The 15,873-nt window shown below is 42.5% G+C and overlaps 1 protein-coding gene across 2 annotated transcripts in view; it reads right to left on the reverse strand.

Moving 5' to 3' along the window:
• The window catches only part of LOC121875703 (pyruvate dehydrogenase (acetyl-transferring) kinase, mitochondrial-like), a 41,575-nt gene that overhangs the window by 15,757 nt on the left and 9,945 nt on the right, over window positions 1-15,873 (reverse strand). For both annotated transcript variants that reach the window (XM_042380341.1, XM_042380340.1), the window contains exons 2-4: window positions 2,632-2,842; window positions 2,161-2,345; window positions 988-1,149 (exon numbers count right to left, since the gene is read on the reverse strand). In XM_042380341.1, the coding sequence (XP_042236275.1) occupies window positions 988-1,149; window positions 2,161-2,345; window positions 2,632-2,842 (558 nt within the window). The remainder of the gene's footprint in view (window positions 1-987; window positions 1,150-2,160; window positions 2,346-2,631; window positions 2,843-15,873) is intronic.

The following is a 15,873-nucleotide window of genomic DNA, read 5'->3' on the forward strand; positions in this document are numbered from 1 at the left end:
AGGGGATGATGTAAAACTAAATGTGTAAAAATTAAAGTTTTGAATACATTTGATTATTGGGGATAAACCTATACAGTAATCTCTGGCCAATCACAGGTTTTATAACTGTGGTTTTTAGTACTATACTGTACATCTAATATTTTGTACACTGTTTTACCAACCAATGCATCCAGTTTTAATTATTCACAGGTTTTTATGGCTACTGCAGATTTCTAGCCGAGCTCAGTGAGAGTACAGTACAGTATTTGCATTACAAGGGGTAGCAGCATTGTTAGGGAGAGCAGTGAAGTCAGGTGTGCAGTGTACAGTACTGTTCAGCATTACATACAGTATAATAAATAAAAAAATTTCAGTATAACACACCCTGTACTGTATTTCTAACATTCAGCAGTAAATCATAGAACTTCAGGTACAGCATGTCTACCAGAGGTCACTTCCTCTACCCCATATTTCCCATTAGACTCAGCCAGACCTTGATAGCTACAGTTCCATCAAACACAGTAGAGTTCTAAATGTAAACCCCACAGTTGGCAAGGGATTACTGTACAGTGTTATAGAATGCAAATATATACAGGATCAAGTGCTGTATAGTACAGGTTAACAATTCTGTTTAAGATATACCAGGTAGGTTAAAAACTGAACAGTAGCAAGCAGGGTAGTTATATGAAAAGGTACAGTAATGTTATATGGTAATGTTATATGGTAAGGAGCTGGAGGGTCTAAAATGGGCAGAGGATGAAAAGGTTATTACAAAGAGGAAGAATTTTTACCCCCATCTCGTTATCATCAAATTAATGATGAAAAAATAAAAGATAGTCCCATAAACCAGTAATATATGAAAGGATGAAGGATGAAAAACTAATAAAACCCAAAAACTAAAGGCGAAAAAGGTAAGGGAACCTTATACACAAACTCAAATTAAGCAAAGGCAATAATAGTCACATCTTGTAGTCATCCCTCAGAGCCCTGTGAGATACTAACACTTACCATTATGATACTTGAGGACAAGTTCTGGAGAGGCAAGGTAATACTGGTCACAGAGAAAGCGGGCGTTAGAGTACGCATCTTCTATTACACGAACAACATCACAATGGGGGTCGATACATCCTATATGGTTCTGTGTGTTGACGCCTTCACCAAAGAGAATTGCTGAAACATGGAAGAGATTAGTACAGTACTGTAATACTATATTTATCAAAGGATAAGATATTACCTACTCTTCTTCTATCCCCCACAGCTACTGAAGAGAAATATATTGAAGTACAGTCTCTCCTCAACTTACGACGCGGTTCCGTTCCGATGACCAGGTTGTAAGTCGAAAAGGCGAAAATAATATATAGAAATTCTTAAATGGGTGTCTCTTTTTCTTCTCAGCACCACAAAAACTCTAACTTTTATGCTTGCCAGTCATTTTAAAGGGAATTACAAACAAACATTTTGTCAATACACAGCGCAATCACTAACATCGTTACTATAAAATAAGTAATTTTGAAAAATATTTTATACGACCACAGCGGTCGTATGTCCAGGTTGTCGTAAGTCGAGGAGTACCTGTACTGTTTAAATAATTTGGGGGACTCGACAGTTCATGAGGACCTGACAATTATCCGGTTGGAATGTTTTTTTTTTTTTTTTTTTACTTGGAGTCTACACAGGAGCACCCAGTACCTACATTACACCTTATAGATGAGGACAATAAAACTGTAATTGCAGGTATCCCTTGTTAACTGAATGTTCGGTATCCCAAAATTGTATTATTAAACCTCTTCTTCGCTATCCGAAAGCAATTCTCGCTTATCCGAAAGATGGTCAGATAAAACATTTTAAGAAATTCAAATTGGCCCACTCCTCCTTACTCCCGGAGATGAGCCCTGACAGCCCTCCAATAAGGTAAAGTAATGTAACAACTATGCAGTATATCTTATTTAGTTTAGCAATTACCATACAGAAATTAGGTATGTCCCAAATTCCAGTAATTAGGTAGTTTTTGTTGTTGTTTGTGAACCAATTCCCCCCCCCCCCAATTTTTTTTTACTTTACTTTAACTTTTAGCCATATGGTCTTCAAGGAACCTAACCCATCTGGATAGTGAGGGATACCTGTACGTACAGTACTGTTAATATTATCAATGTGCCTGGGTAACAGTGCACAGGGACTCACTGTGTTGGTTGATGAGCATCCTGATGGAGATGCGGTTCATATAAAACCTGTCGAGGAAGTACTGGATGTTGGCTTCAGTGTTGGCATTAATAGAATGAGCTTCCTTCAACTCCATCACTCCCTGGGCCATCGTCATCACTACGTCCTTGTGTCGATTCCGGATTTTTATGAGAGCATCTGTGAATCTGTGGAAAAAATGTTGTACAGTATATACATAATGTTACCCGACGAATTTTTTTTTCAGCTATTAAAATTAAGCATCCTAATATGTACTATTTAAGTGGATGAAGTCAAATTAGGTTGTTTAATCAACAGGTGAAATAAAAGGGGAAGAGAATGTTCAGGTGATCCGTATATACTGTACTAATATTAAATATTCACGTGAGATAAGGAAATACCGGGTACTTGTACTGTATATAAAAAAAAGCATCAATAAGAGGTCATTTTGCAACACTAAAACACACTGCTTACTTGTCAAGGCTTGTAGTTTTGGAGCCAGTGCCATTTTCAAACTCAAGAAGATCCTTAAAACTCATGCGGTAGAGGTCCCTCACTGCACACATAGACGGCATGTGCAGGAGTTTCTCTGGCAAAAGATGGAATTCTTTCATGATGTTTGCAAGTCGTACTGGCAGTTCCTTACGCAGGAACAAAAACGAATCGGTGTTGGTGGCATTCACACCTGTGGAAAGAAGGGAAAACCAGGCGAGTTAAAAGAAATCCATGAAAAACAAGAACTACAGTTTGAAGAAATAAAGACTAAATATTCCCAATACTGTACAGTAAAGTACAAATTACAAGGAAAAACCAGGCAAGTCTTCTGAACTTTTGTGTTATCCTCAGAGTTCTACTAATAAGTATTACCCAACATGTAATTGTTTCACAGATGCTATACAATCCAGTACAGGTTATGTATCTATATCAGCCGGGAAAAAACTGTAACCTAGACTAAATTCTTGACCAGTTTCTTGCAAAAAAATAATAATAAACATAACCCACAAACCATCACAAAGCAATGAGTTGAGTAGCATGGAGTGGTGGTACACAATAGCTAACGGAACACTTGCATCATCTAACACCTGTGTAGCTTATTATTAGGGGATCAGCTCAGCTCAACACAATATAGGTGCTGCCAACATGTTCTCACAGCTACAGGAAGTAGTATTGAAGTATCTAAGGAAGAATTTCAACAATGTCACTGTGACTTGGAGGATGACGTGTAGAGGATAGGAAGGAATTCAACTCACTGGGGCGGATCCAGGAATATTGAATGGGGGTGGTCCAAGAAGTTGTGGGTGGGGGAGCACGGCAAGCGCAGTAAGCCCACCCAGCTGTTTTTTTTTGGGGGCAAGGGAAATTCGTCGTTTTTTTAATCTGACCAATATGGACATTGAGGTCATGTGCACATGATATTAGAATATATTCTGAAGTCAATAGTAAATACTTTTTACTATACAAAAACGCCTGAGTACAATACTGTATTACAGAAAGTCTTGGAATTTTCTGAAGAAAAGGGGGGTCCAGACCCCCCCCCCCCCTTGGATTTTCCATTGAGTTACTCTTGTTAGGAAAACCAATTCCAATATTCTATACAAAGAAAAATACTGTTGTTGAAATAAAATCGTTGCGACTAAATAAAATAGATTAAAATAAGATATAATAAATTGAATGCGAGTCGAAGTCATGTGCCGAGGCCTGTTGCGACATATTTCGTCACCACCTTTGTCCACTATTTGTAGCAAAGACCAGCCATCCCTCCCCCTACTTTCTCCATCTATTCATTTCAGCATGACTTTCAGGAAGGCTAAATGAGAGAGACAGACAGACAGACAGACAGACAGACAGACAGACAGACAGACAGACACACACACACACCTACCGGACTTCCAAATTCAACACTTAAGAGGAAAACCACTTAAGACGGAGTACCATTATGTTTAAACCCATAATGGCAATTTATTTTCAGCTCCAATATATTTCCGATTCTTACATTTTTATCCTACTACCCTGACTGCCGAATGTTTATTTTTTTCTTCAGGTTTCGTGAAGGATTTCATAATTCTTGTACATTGATGAACTGTCTATCCACCTCACAGCAGGTCAGCTCTCCCTAAGTATATATTTTGTAAACAACGTCAATGGTTGGCTATTTTTGCAAGCCAGAGTTACAGGTAGATTGGCCAGGGCGGTCGCAGCTCACTTCCACCTCCTACAGTATATACAAGTATTGTACCTAAAATAGAACCAACTCCCCAGATGCTCACGGTCACGTCTGTAAAAATTGGGATGTTTATACAATCTAAAAGTTCCCAGGATATATACAAGAGTACTTATTTATTTTTAATTATTTGGTTTAAAATTTATTGCAAGGGATGAAAAGTCAGACCTTGAAGAATCAAATGAAAAATAAACACGAAAAAAATGTATTATCACTCTGAGCACTTTATACAGGAGCACAAAGCCAACAGTGTGAATAGAGATAAATAATGAACTATGAACGTTGAATAGACACATCCCCTGCACCCCGGCCTCACTCAGCCTCCCTCATCCAACAAGATAAACAATGTGCTAAGTCACCATTATGGTCCCAGCACTGACTTGCATCACACTCCTCTCGTCTCCACATATAATGTAAATGCACAGTGCGACATTCACCACCAAGTGAACTCTGGTCATTATCGTCTACAATACAGTAAACATCAAAATAAAATATATTTACAAGCTTCTTATAATAATTTCAATACACATTAGTTGACCCACAAATTAGCGATTTAGCCCCTCTCTGAACTGTAATGAACAACCCATAACATTAAACATGACCTGATATGACCTAACCTAATCTAAATTACAATTAATATCCCATCAACTGACAATGTTGTGCCATAAACTGAAGTCACCAGAACAGATGACAGTTGAAGCCACACACTTATGATCGTTACAACTCTTCTAACGTACTTGGCTTCCCAATTGACCTTCAGACATGATCAATAAACCATTTTACATTAATAACCTTCCATCCATTTATTACATTATCACCAAGACAGCGAGATAATGAAGAAACAACACTTTTGTTTTCCTTTATAAATCACTTCCACAATTCATATTTAGTAATGGATCACCTAAAGCATATACACCCCATATTAATTCACCTGAAGATTAACCAACCTAACACTATTTAAGACGATGAGGTTAAGTTGATCTTGGGATAGTTAATCTTTAGGTGAAATAAGCTGGGGAGGGGTGAGGTTAGGTTAGTGCACATTCTTCAGGTAAGCCTTAATAATCTTACTCACTGAACATTTTAATCTTAATTACCCTTAATCTATCCACGTCATCTCCCTACTCATGTCAGTTCCTAACATCTCTCCTACCCCTCCCCCCCCTCCCCCACACACGTTGGTATAAATCAATAATGACGTCAGACACGAGTTCCTTCAGTGAGGCACGTATATAATGCTGCGCTCTGTTACATCTATATATCTAAAAGTGTCAACAAAATTCATACGTTATGGTTTTACATTTTCAAAACACTCAGCAGCTGTGAGGTTAACTTATTTACCTGACTGTAAATATCCGCCCTTAATGATTTAAAAAAAATACATTCGGGATACTGATTTTTACGTAGCTCAAGGCAGTGGTATTCTTTCGTCTTTATCACGTCACCCTCCATCCACTGGTTACGACATATCCTGAGTGGCATCAAGAGGACGGACAATGACACACGCATCTGCCGCCTCACAATCCAAGGTGACCCCAGAGTCCCAACAACAGCAATACATTTCCACACTATGTCAAGTTTCCTAATAGGTTTGCACGACTAATATTTCCTGGTAAATGATCATGCACTCAGACTCATCGATTACAAGAAAACAAACAGCTGACGACAGATGTAAATATTGCACAAATTCGGGCTTACTTTAGCTCAAATTAAAAAAAATCAATATTTCACTTGAACACTATAACACCAATTACGTTCACTAAGTAAACACACAAATTTTTTTATCTTATTAGTGCCAATCCAGTGCAATATTATATATATTTAACCCAAACGATAACACCCACATGACGAGGAAAGGGGAAAGTGTTTGTGATTAATCTTACACGTGTGTGTGTGTGTGTGTGTGTGTGCTAGTTTGACAAGTTCTCCGCTGTTGTGGAGGCGATAACAACTGTGTACGCTACACCGACCAGGACGAAGTACAAAACCTCATTGTAATTTTATCTTCGTCACATCCTTTGTGATGTGACCCTATCAGTTTATCTTTCCTGTACAGTATTATTTTTTTCTTTCTTATGAGTAGTGGGTTATTTTCCTGTTGATAACAGTTACAACTATCCCTTTATTTTAAATTTCTGACACACACCAGTTAATTGACCACAACAATACAAAATAATACGTTACAGAATTCCATTCCATAAACGTTCCCACAGGTGTACCGCTCCTCCCGCTAGTCCCCCGTACCCTAACACACCTCCCACTCGTCTTCCCGTACCCTAACACACCTCCCACACCTGTCTTCCCGCACTAACACACACACCTCCCGCTGTCTTCCTGCACCCTAACACACCTCCTCGTCTTCCCGTACCCTAACACACCTCCCACTCACCGTCTTCCCGTACCCTAACACACCTCCCACTTGTCTTCCCGTACCCTAACACACCTCCCACTTGTCTTCCCGTACCCTAACACACCTCCCACACCCGTCTTCCCGTACCCTAACACACCCGTCTTCCCGTACCCTAACACACCTGTCACCTCACTTGCTACACCTGTCGCCTCACACGAGGACCTCTTCACCTGTGTCTGCCCCCCCCCCCTTCCCCCAGCAGGTGAGTGAGTGGGTCGTTTACGCTTCGGTTTATCTTGTGTTTACCTGTGGATCACTATGATAACTGTACTTTCTGATACTGTACACCTCCCAGTCATGTACAGTACTGTATACTATATAGGGAAACGTTTAAGCATACAGGAATATTTACAAACGTTCACATGTGTGTATGTGTGAAAACTACAAATGTATGCATGTGTAAATGGGCATAACTGGGGTATTACGGTAGACTGGGTTGGGTTGGGTTGGGTTGGGTTGGGTTGTTTGAAAGCAAGAAATGTAAATTTGTAAGGCCAAATGCCCACAAAACAAGGCTATCAGCAGAGTGTGGTTCGTTTTAGCTTGAACCAACCTCCCTCCCGGCACCCAAACGTTTGCTGACCCTCACTATACTCAAATATATCCGCTATCGTCTCCAACTTCACGTCTGACCTTAAACACTTATCTAACTTATCATTGACAATGATTTTAGGTTACACTGTACAGTGTACAGCTAACGTGGGAGGAAGGGGATGGACCTTATTGATAACAACCATGAATTGTAAATGTAGGACGTTTGGTTTGGGCCAGTGGCTAGGACCTAACCTAACCTAACCTAACCTAACCTAACCTATTCACCACAATAGCAGCTGTATGTGTGGAATGGGTCTGGGCACGTACAGCAAACACCAGAGAAAGAAAAACACTGGTTGAGTTACCCCTACCACCACAGGTGTATGGTTAAAGGAGACGCGCACGAACAGAGAGAGAGAGAGAGAGAGAGAGAGAGAGAGAGAGAGAGAGAGAGATACCTGCCACACAGTAAACAAACAACCCGGAACATAGCAGACAGTCGACAATGGGGAGGATCTAATTATTAACAATAATAAACAAACAAGTAAACAATAAACAAATACGACTCACTACTACTACTGCTACCGGCGGTGTTAAGTGTCCTCCCCCATGACCGAAAATGGCTGCACCTATATTCATTCTCCCAATCAACAACAATGAGACCCAGCAACAACGGGTCCTCTCTCTCTCTCTCTCTCTCCTATATATATATATATATATATATATATATATATATATATATATATATATATATATATATATATATATACCTGAACTCATTAACCTGAGAGGGGGATTATAGACGCCCCGAGTACATAGTATAATCTCTAAGGACAGGTTGATCTATAATTCGTAAATATAATCCTAGGGAATCCTTTATAACAGGAGATAATAAGGGAAAGACATAGCAAAATACCAGAGGAGGAGGAGGAAGGGTAGATAAGTGGTTAACAGGAAGGCGGGGAGGGAAAGAGGGGTGAAAGATGGAGAGGGAGGGAGGGAGGGAGGGAGGGAGGGAGGGAGGAGGAGGGAGGGAGGGAGGGAGGGAGGGAGGAAGGGTGGATAGGGAGGAAGGGAGGGAGGGAGGGTAGGGAGGAAGTAAGGAGGTGATGGAAGGCAGGGATGGAAGGAAGGAGGAGGTGGGGGCAGGAAGCACTGAGATGAAGCTTTGAAGGGAGGGAGGGAGGAGAGGAGGGTTGGAAGGGGGGCTGGAGGAGAGGGAGGGAGAGAAGCCAGGCGGAGGGAGGCAATCGATGACTGCTCAAAGGAGGAGGCCATGACCTCCAACGTGAGACAAGCATACACCTACCACAACACCACACCAACACCACACCATACCAACACCACACCATACCATACCAACACCACACCATACCAACGCCACACCATACCAACATCACACCATACCAACATCACACCATACCACCACCACACCATAACACCATACAAACACCACACCAGCACCACACCAACACCACACCAACACCACACCACCACTTACCACACACCCTCTTTCAAGCTCATGTGTGTATGTAGAGAGACGTTACACCTGGCCAATATCAGAACAGGTGTGTGTAGCTAATAAGGAGAGGAGTGAGTTAAGATCAAGGCAAGTCAGGTAAGAGTTATGTTACATCACGTCAGACTCATAGAGTGTGTGTGTGTGTGGGGGGTGGGGGGTGGGGGGTCCTTGTACTAGTTAAGTAACACTGGAGGAGTGAAACAAAAATACACTACTGTACACAAGAATCCCCACGTTATACAAGACCTCCTCCTCACCTCCCTTCCCTCACTAGGCCCCTGATCACCGTGGAGGGGGTTGGGGAAGGAGAAAGAAGGGAGGGGGAGGGAGTGGGCTGGAGAGGGAAGGAGAGGAGGGGAGGACTCATTTCTATCCTTCATTCTCTTCCTCCATCCCTCCTTCCTAAACCTACACATCCTTCCTCCTTCCCCCAACACGGATCAAAAGGTCAGCTGAACTGCCCGGGCGTATAGGTGGAAGTGGGTTGGCTATCAAGGCGACATTATGTAACAGACAGACACACTTTCCCGCTACTACCCCCCTCACTCCCCTTCACTACCACCCCCATACCTCACCCCTAATACACACTAACATTCCTCAGCCTCAAACAAACATACTACTGTACCTGACATACTGTATCTCACACACCCAAGCCAATAGTATCCAAACACCTCCTGGTCTCAGCACATTACATAAGAGGGAGGGAGGGAGGGAGGATGGATGGATATATAAATAACACGAGAGAACATTACATAATCACCAGTAGGGTAGGATCTAGGTTATGTCCTGACCTCCCTGACCTCAACCAAACGTACACAACACACTGAAGACTAGCCTATCGACCTTCTTTACGTCACCAAATGTTGAGTCATGCACCCATTCACAGCTGAGCGGGCGAGGGTCCACAGGCGGGAATCACAACATGCATGCTGTAATCATCCTATTCATGGCTTACTAATTCAAGAATATACGATTGCCTAGCCTAGCCTAACCTAACCTAACCAAACGTCCACTCACCCCACACCGCAGACCCTGCTGCTTACATTACCCTGGACAGAAACTGAATCTCTACCTGACAGATCACGTTCTTCTCTTGTTTGGGTCAGCGTAACGGGAAACTAAGATGAAGAAGACCTTTAGTATTTCAACAATGGTGTCAACTTGTAAACATTATAAATAACATCAAAATAAACACACTACTCTATGACTAATTTAACTTATGAACAATATCAACATCATTGAATCCATTTTATTTCAATTATCTACAATTAAATTCCTTAGGTCAATCATTAACCTCAAAAAGTAAAGCACAGGAAATGGTTAAGTATTGATTTGGGGGATCAATCAATCAATTAATCACATAATATCTTATAATATTTCCTTTTGCGCGCGTCACAAATATTAGTCACCCTCACAAGTCCTGAACCACGAACCCCGAGACAGCACACGTGAATCCGAAGCATTTATGAATAGAATAAATATATCAATCTATTGCTTCGTGTTCACGAATCTGAATCTTTGGAGGTTCGTGGTTCAGGAAGAGAGACGCAAGGAGTTTTATGCGCGTTAGAAATATACTGTATACGCACCTAACTTAACATCCCGAAGCCTTAGGCTGTAATTATTGTGATATGAATGAGGAGGTTTTAGTCTGGAGTAAGCAGCTTTGACGGGCGTGCGCGCTAACAACACCTTATTTCACAACACCTTATTTCACAACACACACAAACGCTTCAATATTAATTTAATAATTTCACCATTTATCACCTTAGTATATATAGTCAATTGAGGTTGTTATTCTGTTCGCGCTTGTGTTAATCTTGTGGGTTTTTTTTTCAATATACGAGTACTATACTGTATACAATGACTGGTGTGTTAAGAGTGGGATATTGTACAGGGCATCCAAGCAGGCAAAACCTCTCTCTCTCTCACAAGATGCCTCTGAGGGAACGTGTTTAAATTTACTCAACAGAGGAGAAGCCAAGGTGAGAAACTGTACCCTAGGTTATCCTGGTAGAGACTTGCCAATGAGGGGGAGGAGGGGTGACGTGAGTGGCCTTTAAAAGCATTTAGGACGTGGACAGCAAGTACAATACAGTATATATTATAAATAACAAAATGTTTCTGTTTATCAATAACGTGTATTCATAATAACAAACTAACTTAGCCTTCCCACGTCACCAAACAAAAACAAAATAGCAAACTGTTTACAAAAACAATCATGGAAGTGTGTTGGTTAGGTTTGTTTGTTTGTTTGGAGAGAGAGGATGGGGAGAAGGGGAGAAGGAGAATAGGTGACTGTGTGTAGGCTTCGTCAGGAGGGGTATAGCATACGAGGGTCGCGTGGTGAGGACTCGATCTTGTCCTCGCCTTACGTAACCCCCTCTTGGTTCATTCTGGTGCCCACGCGTGTTAAGAGGGTATTATTTAGTGAGCGCGGGTTTATAGTGAGTGAGCATGGGTTTGTGAAGAGTCAGGATGAGTTTCTAGTGAGTGTGGGTTTATAATGAGCATGGGTTTATATTCAGTTAAAATATTTCACTTTGGCTTACGGATTTGATGCGAGTTGAAAGACTGATCTTGTCATTGTTGATCAGAGAACTATTGACGTCAGTGAACGATTATGTAATAGTACCTAGCTGCCAGACGTACACACACACACTTGTTGTTAGGAAGCCATTTCATACATTTACAAAACTTTTTTTATATATAATTCTCAGTAATGTAATTTAACGATTCAAACTACGCATTTAACTGTAATTAGTGTTGTCGATGATACAGTGAATAATACAGTTGAGGTTACACTTGCAGCTCAAGGCTGGGGCCACGGACTGGTATATCCATTCACCTCTTTCAACAGTCATGGGCGTTGCTTTGGTTTACGGGCCCTTGATGCTGATGTTGGGTAAGGCTCGTCTCCTCGTGTCTTACATCCTTGTGTGTGTGTGTGTATCAAAACAAAAGTGACAGACGTACATAAAATGACTTTCCACAGCAATAAGATGCAAGGGGGTGGGTTGGGTGAGTGATGGTGGGGTGGAGTGGGTGGGGTAGATTTGTGGGTTAGGGGTGGGTTGGTGGGCGCAATACTAGAGTTTCCGTGTAGGCTTCTGAAGATCAAGGCAGCAGCGTCCATTTTTTGTTCTTGTTCCTTCTACCTAACGTTCACACATTACTTGGGCTTCACTATATCCCCTACAGTATAGGCTTCACACATCCCCCATGGCTTCACACATCCCCCATGGCTTCACATATCCCCTAAGGCTTCACAAATCCCACATGGCTCCACTCATCCTCTCGACTCTAGATATACAACACCCAGGCTTCAAAACCAAGACCTCTGGTGTCAAGGTGAAATCCCTAAGAACGATGCGAATGTTAAAACAGTCTTGACCTTGAATTACAGGAGATATAAATACGTCTGAGGCAACAATGTGTGTGTGTGTGTGTGTGTGTATGTGTGTGTGTGTGTGTGTGTTAGGTGAAGTGCACATGACAACTCCGTCGCTCGCCTCGCCGACTCACACATAATATCTTGCACCACTTATACTTTTACACGTATCCGTCTCTGCCGACACCGGGTACGTCATCTTCTTTCCCACTCCTCCCCTCCCGGTCTTTAGCGACATCCCGTCCATTTACCGTCCCGTGTTCTTGTCTCCCGTTTATTTTTCTCTCCCCCCCCTCAAAACCCGTTCCCGTTACACAAACGCCGCCCCGTATACCATTGTGTCCCTCTCCCCAACCCCTCTCATATTCCTCTCCTCACACCAACAGCTCCTCAAATTCTATCCCTCCCTCTCCCTCCGCAACCCGCCTCGCATCCACCCCCCTGAGAGAGAGAGAGAGAGAGAGAGAGAGAGAGAGAGAGAGAGAGAGAGTGTATGCATGTGTGCCTGTATGTATGTGTGACTGTGTGTGTGTCTGCATGTACTGTATGTGTGTGACTGTGTGTGTCTGTCTGTATGTATGTACAGTATGCGTGTGACAGTGTGTATCTGAACTTTGAAGGAGGCGGAGGAGGCGCTGGTATGGTAGGAAGTGATAACAGGCTCCAACAAGCAGGGGCGTGGCGAAGCAAGTAAAATGAAAGGATGAGAACGAACCATGTACCCCCCCCCCTCCATCTGCACCTTCTGCAGGACACCGTCAGGCGGGTCTTGAAACGCTGCTGCTAGTAAATGATAACGAACTCACTTCCATCACGACAAACACACAAGCATAGGAAACACAGAGAGGAAAGTGTTATGCTAGGTCAGGTCACGTTAGGTTAAATGAATGAAAGGATAGTTATATAATTAACCTGCAGGTGAAATAAACTAGAATGGAGATTATCCAGGTGAGCCAATACTACCAACCGCTTAAGCTTTAAATAAACAGCAAACCTTTATTATTCCTTAAGACACAATAACAAATGACAAAAATCAACAGTGCCGCTAAAAATCCTCGCATGTGGGTTAATCTATACCTGAGGGGACACACACACACACACACACACACACACACACACACACACACACACCGCCATTCACGGAGTTCTATTATATGTGGGTCATGTTATGGTTCAGTGCAAGAGTCTAGACCTGATGGGGAAGGGGTGAGGGAGGGGGTAGGAGAGGTAGGAGGTGAGGATAGGGTGGGGATAGGAGGGTGAGGGTGGGGATAGGGAGGAGGGAGAGGGTGGGGGTTGAAGGTGGGGGCAGGAGGGTGGGGGAAGAGATGGAGTACATTCCAAGCCTTCACCTCTCATTGTATTGTTAACCGAAATAGAACTCTGTGTGTGTGTGTGTGTGTGTGTGTTTATAGCTCATATCCTTTCTCTTATAATCTCAAATACATCCGTCCATCAGTTAGCCAAAGTGTTGTCGATACACACACACACACGAGAATCACCTAGTATATTTCAGAGTTAAAACATACATACATACATATATACTAGATACATACATCCATCTTCAAGCCTTAACACAGAATTGAGACGATCCAGTATCCAGAGAGGAGGAATATTATGAAGACCATTAATAACAAAGGTGAACACTGACACAAGCTCGACAAAAAAGTGTACCCCCACACCCACCCCTCCCCACCTGCCATCATCTGCCTTAAGGACCGCCATCTATTCTTAACCAAGCAATGTTAAGCAAGAATTTATCCCCGCAACACACCCCACCTGACCACGGGGATGTGTGTGTGTTAAATAGAGGTTAGGTTAATCCAGGTCAGATCATTTATGACTGTACAGGTGTGAGGGATATTAATTAACACCTGTCTCACACAGCTGTATTAGTTGTCACATACTCGTAGACAGCCAAGCTAAACAAGTGTTGGCTGGCTCCCCTCCCATCACCCTCACACACACTATCCCTCGTTATATCAACAATAAGGAACATCTGCTGTGTAACTCTTAGTAGTATTGTTATCGTCCAATCCGTTTGTTTATTTCTGGTTAAATAAACTGTTACAATACGTCACTAATGGACATCGATACCAGTTTATATTTATTGGTTATGTGTGTTACCTGAATATTCCCCCGTCTACAGTTTAATTCACCTGTCCTATGCCAATGTTCAACACAACATACAGTACATACTCGTATATTGTTTCTCACTATTTATTTTATTTTATATTTTTTATGGTTCATTATTATTATTATTATTATTATTATTATTATTATTATTATTATTACTATTATTATTATTATTATTATTATTATCATTATTATATTTTCACTCCCAGGCCCTGATGTGGGTCATTGACCTGTGCCCTGGTGGGCTAATCCCGTAAAAAATTAACTACCCCAATGCCATGCTAATCTAACCCAAACCTAATTCACCAGGTTAGGTTAGCGTTAAGTGTAGTTACTCTAAAGGTGAAATTAGCTTGGTGATGAACCTTCAAGGGTGATTTTAACATAACCTCCCCCTTATTGATATATACATCATTAGCCCAATAAAGCACGAGGACTTCTACATATAATCAACACCTCACCCCGCCAGGATTCGAACCCACGATCTTATAATTGTGACCGGGGAACCCTACATCTGGGCCAACAGGACACAACCAGCTGCCGCCTGATAGATTCCAGTCATATCTAGTTCATGTTGGCGGTGGGCGGGCGGGAGTAAAGTCCGTAGCTGCTCTCCACGTGCCTGTTGGGGCAGACGCGCGCGCACGCGCACACACACACACAGCCGCGCGCACACACTCTCGCTTATACATACATACATACACGTTCACCAGTCAGGCAGGAAGGCAGGCAGGCGCGCGCGCGCACACACACACACACACACACACACACACACACACCAATTCTCCTCTCTATGACGCAATCTAGACTCGTTCTCAGTACAGTTAGATTTTTCTATTCAGCACAACGACGAGATGTTATGGTGGTGTGTAATAATTTGTACCTTAATAGTGGTTAGGTTAATGTTAGGTTAGGTCACGTCAGGTGATTTAATTAATTAAATTCCCTGTAGTCTTATACTATGGTGGGGGTGCCAAGGGGTGGGTTATGGTGGGTGGGTTATTATGGTGGGTTGGGGTGGGTAAGTTACGGTGGGGTGCCAAGGGGTGGGTTATGGTGGGTGGGTAGGTTACGGTGGGATGCCAATGGGTGGGTTATGGTGGGTGGGTTATTATGGTGGGTTGGGGTGGGTAAGGATTACGGTGGGGTGCCAAGGGGTGGAGTTATGGTGGGTGGGTAGGTTACGGTGGGATGCCAATGGGTGGGTTATGGTGGGGTGGGTAAGTTACGGTGGGGTGGGTAGGTTATGGTGGGGTGCCAAGGGGTGGGGTGGGTAGGTTATGGTGGGGTGCCAAGGGGTGGGTTATGGTGGGGTGGGTAGGTTGTGTGGGGTGGGTAGGTTATGGTGGGGTGGGTAAGTGCCAAGGGGTGGGTTATGGTGGGTAGGTAGGTTACGGTGGGTGTTTATCGTCCCATGAGACTCAGTATTATAGTTTCAGATAAGTAAACATTACAGTTACCTATAAGGAATCATCTCGCTTAACCTTAATGTTTACCATACT

The sequence above is a fragment of the Homarus americanus genome, unplaced genomic scaffold (assembly GCF_018991925.1).
Source record: "Homarus americanus isolate GMGI-L3 unplaced genomic scaffold, GMGI_Hamer_2.0 scaffold22250, whole genome shotgun sequence".
NCBI lineage: Eukaryota > Metazoa > Arthropoda > Malacostraca > Decapoda > Nephropidae > Homarus > Homarus americanus.